The sequence below is a fragment of the Pristiophorus japonicus genome, chromosome 9 (genome assembly GCF_044704955.1).
Source record: "Pristiophorus japonicus isolate sPriJap1 chromosome 9, sPriJap1.hap1, whole genome shotgun sequence".
Taxonomy (NCBI): domain Eukaryota; kingdom Metazoa; phylum Chordata; class Chondrichthyes; family Pristiophoridae; genus Pristiophorus; species Pristiophorus japonicus.
In genome coordinates, this window is record NC_091985.1 from 186,794,236 (window position 1) to 186,802,608 (window position 8,373).

Sequence of the window (8,373 nt, forward strand, 5' to 3'; positions counted from 1 at the left end):
AGCAATGCCCACTTCTTTTGCCCCACCATTGGTGGCCTTGCCCTCAGCTATCTGTCCCCTAAATGTTGTAATTCCTTCACTAAAGCTTTCCACCTTCCTCTCCTCATTTAACACGCTCATTAAAGCCTATCTATTTGAACTAATATCTCATTATGTGGCTCGGTGTCAAATGTTATCTGATTTTGCCACTGTGAAATGCCTTGGGGCGTTATACTAAGTTAACGGTGCTATATAAATGAATACTGTTGTTCCTTTATGATCAGTGCATACGGCCTGTCCCATAACCCACTTGTCGCTCGGTGGTTCCGTCCATTTACAAAGATCAGTGTGGTTGGGCTATGGCAATCAGTTGGGGCGGTGGGAATTCTGACGCTCAACTCGCTGCAGCAATGAGACGCTCAAGGAAGTCTTTAGTTTGTGAACCTTTCTGTATCTCAGCAGTGTAAAGGATGCTAATCCTTCGCGCACTGAACCGTCACATCACATATTCTTCAGCTTGTTCATACTGTTGAAATACAACAAAGAACTACCCGCCTTCGTGGTCCTGAGGGCACAGAGAGCACAATCCAGGTCTCGGAGAAGGAGGTTCTCCTGGCAGTGACTGTCACCTCTAGCAGTGTCTGCTTGGCTACAGACAGGCGGAAGAAGTTCACTGAATGCTCCGTACCAGCCAAGGTAACAGGAGTCAGTGCCCCATGTATCAGTGCGCTTTTAAAACTACGTTCACCATTGCCAGCCTCTGGGCCTCATTGCATTGATCACCAGACAACTGAACAGCAATGTGCAGGAAAAGCAACAATCTCCTTCACCCCGCCCCCCCATCCTTTCACGACAAGCCTTCCTTTAATCAAACGAACGTGTTGGCAATCAGTGGAAGTATCACATGAAGCTTATTATCTACTTCTGGTCCCTGTTTCCACCCACATTAAGGGCTGCTTTCTCACTCCTGGGTTACATTCCAGATAAAGTCAAGCACTTTCTTTGCATTTTCTTCTAAAAGGTGAAACAACCCAACAACTATTAAAAGGAAGAGCCGCTTCAGTCCAACAATAAACTAATGGACAGCACCAGTCAGCTGCTGAGAACCGCCTGGTGTTCAGGGGGAACTGAGGAGAAGGGACAGGATGCGTTTAAAAGGATCCGTAATTGTAGGGACCGGCAGGCGCAGCGCAGGTTATCAAAAGAGGAAATCACACGGAATGATTTCCTTTCATTTTCCCATTATTGGGATATGGGAGAATGAATTAGGCAAGATGGCGTGCCCACCTGAGAAAGACATAACAAAAAGCATACAAAATGGATACAAAAGGGACTGGACAAGGTACAGAGAAATTTACAAGAACGATACCAGAATTGAGAGGTTATAGCTGTCAGGAAAGACTGAACGGGCTGGGAGTTTTTCTCCAGAAAAGAGAAGGCCGATGGCTGCGCTGATAGAGATCCTCCCGATTATGAATTGATTTGACAGCGTAGACATAGGAAGGTGTTTCCTTCTGTGGGGAATTTCAACCGATGCATCCTAAATATAAGACATCCAATAGGTAATTCAGGAGAAATATTTTTACTCAGCGAATGGTTAGAATGTGGAACATATAGAATAGTTGAGGCGAATAGTATAGATCCATTTAAGGGGAAACTAGATACCTGCACGAGGGAGAAAGGAATAGAAGGAAATGCTGACAGGGTTAGATGAAGTACATAGGAAGAGGCTCTTGTAGAAACATAGAAACATAGAAAATAGGTGCAGGAGTAGGCCATTCATCCCTTCTAGCCTGCACCGCCATTCAATGAGTTCATGGCTGAACATGCAACTTCAGTACCCCATTCCTGCTTTCTCGCCATACCCCTTGATCCCCTAGTAGTAAGGACTTCATCTAACTCCCTTGTGGATCGTAAACAGCGGCCTGGATCACTTGGGCCGAAGAGGCTGCTTCTTTGCTATGGATTCCAAGTAATTGTTGTAAAAATAGAAGCAGGATGTTGTCTGATGGGAGCCTCGGTAGTTGTGGACGAGAGCTCGGTGATAGCAGGACTGTTTTATGTTTCAGATGTCTCGGGTCTTATTCATGTTTCGGTGCCGTCTCTGACTGCGATCACAGAGATCTGACAGCGGGCACTGGGCTCTCCAGGGCGACTTCTTTCTGGAGCGAGTCTCCAGCTGCCTGCTTGTCCTGCGGCTCCTCATCATTTTCCTCTTCCTGCTCTTCATAGACACAGATACAGGGAAGTTCCAAGTAATCCCACAGCGCTGGTGGTGATGGAGAAAAAGGTCAAAAACAGAGACTCTTCACAAAGAATATTTCCCCAAGTACACAATATTAAAGTGGATCCAATAGGTATCCCTCCTGACACCGCAACAGAGCAACAATTAGCATCTCTTTGTTGGTTTGTGAGTCGGACTTCCGACAGCAGAGGGGTAATTCTAACAATATTTAATCCCACTTTCATCCAGAAGGCAGCGCATGTGCTGGAATTTTTTCATCTTCGCAAAATCAGTGCCAAGCTTTCACAGGACACGTTTTGCACTGCCACCTCATGTGTAAGTGAATGATGGTGGACAATTAAGCAACTAACGATAGGGGCGGTTCGATGAACATGGTCATCCTAAATGATGGCAGAGCCCAGCACGCGAGTGCAAAAGACAAGACCAAAGCATTTGCAACCATCTTCAGTCAGAAGTGCCGAGTGGGTGATCCATGTAGGCCGCCTCCTGAGGTCCCCACACTCTCAGATTCCAGTCCACAGCCAATTCGATTCACTCCACATGATATTAGAAACGGCTGAGCGAATTGGATACAGCAAAGGCTACGGGCCCCGAAAACATCCGAGCTGTCGTGCTCAGGACTTGTGCTCCAAAACAAACTGCACCTGTAGCCAAGCTGTTCTAGTAATAAAACTGGCATCTACCCGACAACGTGGAAAACTGCCCGGGGCATATCCTGTCCATAAAGAGCAGGATAAATCTATCAGCCAATTACCATCCATTCAATCTACTCTAAGTAATCAGAAAAGTGATGAAAGTTGCTTTTGACAGTATTATCAAGCGACATTTACTCGCCCATGACCTGCTCACTGATGCTCAGTTTGGGTTCTGCCTTGTTAACCACAACCTTGCTCCAAACATAGACAAAAGAACTGCATTCCAGCGGTGAGGTGAGAGTGCCTTCCCATGAAATCAAGGCAACATTCGATCGGGAGTGGCATCAAGGAGCCCTAGTAAAATGGGGATCCGATGTAAACCTCTCCACTGGCTGGACTCGTACCTAGCACAAAGGAAGATGTTTGGGTTGTTCGAGACCAATCATCACTGCCCCAGGACATCGCTATAGGAGTTCCTCAGGGCTGTGCATTCGGCAGAACCATCTTTCGCTGATGACTGCACAGTGTTCAATTCCATTCGCAACTCCTCAGATAATGAAGCAGACCATGCCTGCATGCAGCTTGACGATATCCAGGCTTGGGCTGAAAAGTGGCAAGCAACCTTTGTGCCACACAAATGCCAAGCAATGTTTATCTCCAACGAGAGAGTCTAACCTCCACCCCTTGATATTCAACGACATTAGCATCACCAAATCCCCACGAACAAAAACCTTGGGTTACCATTGACCAACAACCACATAAATGCTGTGGCAGCAATTGCATGTCAGAGGCTAGCTATTCTTCCACGAATGTCTCACATCTTGACTTCACAGATCCTTTCTACTATCTACCAGACACAAGTCAGGGGTATGATGGAATACTCTCCACTTGTCTGGGTGAGTGCAGCTCCAACAACACTCAAGAAGCTCGACGCCATTCAGAAAAATGCACTGTCTGATTAATCCAATTCACCACCTTAAACATTCACTACCTCCGTGGCTGCAGTGTGTACCAACTACAAGCTATACTGCAGCAACTTGTCAAGACCTTTTCAAAGGCACCTCCCAAACTCACGAACTCTACCACCTAGAAGGACAAGGGAAACAGGCGCATGGGAAAACCATAACTTGCACGTTCCCTTCAAGTCATACAGCATCCTGATTAGGAAATATAGGTCCATTCCTTCAGTGTCGCTGTGTCAAAATCCTGGAATTCCCTCTCTAACTGCAATTTTGGAGTACTTTCACCATACGGACTCCAGCGCTCAAAAAGGCGGCTTACCACCACCTTCACAAGGGCAATTAGGGATGGACAATAAATGCTGGCCTTACCAGTGATGCCCACATCCCATAATGAAATAAAGTGTAATTTACCAGTACTAGAGGAGCGAGGTCATATCTAGCGTGCTGTTAGTGATACCATTCTTACTGGAGTAGCACGGTCAACTGTAGTATAATTGTAGGGCTCCCACTAGTGCTGATGTATCACGGTCACCTCTAGTGTAGGCATAGAGATCCCACTAGAACCGGAGGAGCGGGGTCACCTGTAGTTTAATTGTAGAGTACCAAAGGTACTGAAAGAATATGGTCACCTCTAGTGTAAGTGTAGGCGTAGCACTTGGACAGGAGGAACCCATGCAGTTTCACTGGAGGGATAACAATAGCACTGTTAGTACAAGGTTTAGTGTAGTCCCATCACTCTTTCAATGGACCACATTCAAGTATAGGCATGCTTCTATTAACTAGTACTTTAGTGTCAGTGTAGGGATGTCACTAGCCCCGAACCAGCACAGTCACCTCAAGTATAAGTGTAGGGTATCTTTAACACTGGAAGAGCAGGGTCACGTCTAATGTAAGTGCAGAGCATCAGTATACCAGATGAGTACCTCTAATGCTGCCAGACTGAACTCATCAGCAATTTTGCAGAATTTGTTTCACTGCCTGTTCTGGAGGAGTTGGAGCACTAGGAGTGAATCAAGGGCAGGGTCAGGACAATTAGTGCCTGGGAAGCTGCCTTCACCAGGCCTGAAAGAATAGGGTCAGCACTAGTACTGGGAGAATACCCTTTCCACGTGAACAATGCTTTAATTGTGTATTTGTTAAACTGTCCAATAACAAATTCACACATTTATCATGATCTTACCCATAAGACATGAAAAACAACTTAATTGCGCCTATTTGTTCAATGACTTTAACTAATGTTAATTATAATTTAACCTGATTGACTCCCTCGAGGATTGATGTGTGGATAAATATAGGTTCCCTAACATTTTCTCAGCCGTGCGCCAGGCAAAATCTTTCAGCTCCAACATAATTCATCCATTCCCACAGAAAATGGGGCAACCAGCTATTCTACTGATGAAAGAGATCTACTACCCAATTCTCACATCAATCGGTATTCCCGGTGAGTCATTGTAACCTATATGTTGTTAATCGGAGTTAACTGTCATGAAGTTCATGAAGCCTGTCTGATAATGTAATATTTCCCTGATGTCAGCGCAGTCGGTAGTTACTGGAACCAATTTGTGAACCATGTGCCTACCCTTCCCCTGTTACATAAATCTGATAACCTTATTAATGTTACAATATTTTAGCAGATTTTGAGGCCATCTTGTCACTAGTGGAAATTGATGGGATTGAAGGCCAATAAATCCCCAGGGCCTGATAGCCTGCATCCCAGTGTACTTAAAGAAGTGGCCCTAGAAATAGTGGATGCATTGGCGGTCATTTTCCAACATTCTATCGACTCTGGATCCGTTCCTATGGTTTGGAGCGTAACAAATGTAACCCCACTTTTTAAAAAAGGAGGGAGGGAGAGAGAAAACAGGGAATTATAGACTGGTTAGCCTGACATCGGTAGTGGTGAAAATGTTGGAATCAATTATTAAAGACGTAACAGCAGCACATTTGGAAAGCAGTGACAGGATTGGCCCAAAAATGCATGGATTTATGAAAGGGAAATCATGCTTGACAAAACTTCCAGATTTTTTTGAGGATGTAACTAGTGGAGTGGACAAGGGAGAACCAGTGGATGTGGTGCATTTGGACTTTCACGAGGTCCCACACAAGAGATTAGTGTACAAAATTAAAGCACATGGTATTGGGGGTAATGTATTGACGTGGATAGAGAACTGGTTGGCAGACAGGAAGCAAATAGTAGGAATAAACAGGTCCTTTTCAGACTGGCATTCAGTGACTAGTGGGTTACCGCAAGGTGCAGTGCTGGGACCCCAGCTATTTACAATATACATTAATGATTTAGACGAAGAAATTGAATGTAATATCTCCAAGTTTGCAGATGACACTAAGCTGGGTGGCAGTGTGAGCTGTGAGGAGGATGTTAATAGGCTTCAGGGTGACTTGGCCTGGTTAGGTGAGTGGGCAAATGCATGGCAGATGCAGTATAATGTAGATAAATGTTAGATTATCCAATTTGGTGGCAAAAACAGGAAGGCAGAATATTATTTGAATGGTGACAGATTAGGAAAAGGAGAGGTGCAACGAGACCTGGGTGTCATGGTTCATTTGTCATTGAACGTTGGCATGCAGGTACAGCAGGCGGTGAAGAAGGCAAATGGCATGTTGGCCTTCATAGCGAGAGGATTTGAGTACAGGAGCAGGGATGTCTTACTGAAGTTGTACAGGGCCTTGGTGAGGCCACACCTTGAATATTGTGTACAGTTTTGGCCTCCTAATCTGAGGAAGGACATTCTTGCTATTGAGAGAGTGCAGCGAAGGTTCACCAGACTGATTCCGGAGATGGCAGGGCTGATAGATATAAGCCTGGATCGACTAGGCTTATTTTCACTGGAATTTAGATGAATGAGAGGAGATCTTATAGAAACATACAAAATTGTGTCGGGATTGGACAGGTTAGATCCATGAAGAATGTTCCCGATGTTGGGAAGTCCAGAACCAGGGGTCACAGTATAAGGATAAGGGGCAAGCCATTTAGGACGAAGATGAGGAGAAACATCTTCACTCAGAGAATTATGAACCCGTGGAATTCTCTACCACAGAAAGTTGTTGAAGCCAGTTCGTTAGATATATTCAAAAGGGAGTTAGATGTGGCCCTTACGGGTAACGGGATCAAGGGGTATGGAGAGAAAGCAGGATTGCGGTACTGAAGTTGCATGATCAGCCATGATCATATTGAATGGCGGTGCAGGCTCGAAGGGCCGAATGGCATACTCCTCACCTATTTTCTATGTTTCTATGTTTCTAATGCAGAATGAACGCTGTAGCAGCTCATTAAAATGTGTGGGTCGCTTTACTAGGTAATGGTCCCATTACTAATCCTGTTCTCCCGATCCTCCATGTTGATAATCTCACTAAATGGAGTAAAATGCTATCAACAGGTATCTCCACCTATATTTGAGTCAGACACTGGAACATTATTTCTCTCCTCCCTCTTTCTTACAGCGAACTTGCTGACAATTCTGATTCTTTCCCGAGGAACCTGCGGTCTTTCCAAGTGTATCTCTGTCTATATGGTGGCCATGGCAACAGCAGATCTACTAGTCATGATCGTCAATGCAACGGTATATTATATTTTCTGTTATCACTTTCCACTTTCGTTCCTGTCGCACACTCCCGTGTGTAAGTTCATTCTATACATGACTGCTGTCACTCTCGATTTGTCTGTTTGGTTCACCGTCTCCTTCACATTTGACCGATTTGTAGTTATCTGTTGCCAGATGTTTAAAACAAAGTATTGCACCGAGAGAACTGCGATTGTGGTTCTAACAGCTTTCACAGTCCTGATCGTTTTTAAGGACATTCCCGTTTTGTTTGCATTTGAAACTCAGCAAATAATTAACAAGATGCAGTGGGGCTGCCGCTCAAGTGTGGCTTTTTTTTCCTCAGCCCCAGGTGTAGCTTACCTCTGGTTTCACAGTGCCTGGGTTGTTTGGTTTCCTTTTACATTAATTATCTTGTTTAATTATTTGACAGTCAGACGTATTTTAGTGGCCAGTAGATCCCGCAGGGGACTCCGGGGTCACAGGAGTGAGACTCAATGTGATCCAGAATTGGAGAACCGAAGGAAATCCATCATTTTACTCTTCACTATTTCGGGCACATTTATATTTTTGTGGCTGATATATGCCGTAAGTTTGGTAACTACCAGACTCACAAACACCATTTATTATGGAGGAGACCTCACAGACCCTGGATATATCGCCACTGAAACCGGAGCAATGCTGAAGTATTTGAGTTCCTGTCCAAACACGTGTATTTATGCAGCGACCCAGAGCAAATTCAGAGAAAAGCTGAAGATTGTGGTGAAATCTCCCTGGACACTGATCATGAGATTAGTCAGAAAATTAGAATAAAAATACTTAAGTGAAACCAAAGCTTTTTCATAATGAACGCTCAATTTGAACTCATTTTCCACCGTCGACCGTCGTTATTTCTGCGAATGTTAAAAATTGAAGAGCTCTTGTATGAGCATTTCTTCCATTTTGTAGCATGCATTTATTGTTTGCTTTATGTTCGTGTTTCCTGCTTCTGTCGC

General features: G+C 44.6%; 1 protein-coding gene across 1 annotated transcript; it reads left to right on the forward strand.

Annotated features, from left to right (window-relative positions):
* The first annotated feature begins 5,192 nt into the window (after positions 1-5,192).
* On the forward strand, positions 5,193-8,191 carry LOC139273996 (probable G-protein coupled receptor 139). The gene is made up of 2 exons (XM_070891060.1): positions 5,193-5,262; positions 7,281-8,191. Exons 1-2 carry the CDS (start codon positions 5,193-5,195, stop codon positions 8,189-8,191), a joined length of 981 nt encoding a protein of 326 aa, XP_070747161.1.
* The last annotated feature ends 182 nt before the right edge of the window (positions 8,192-8,373 follow it).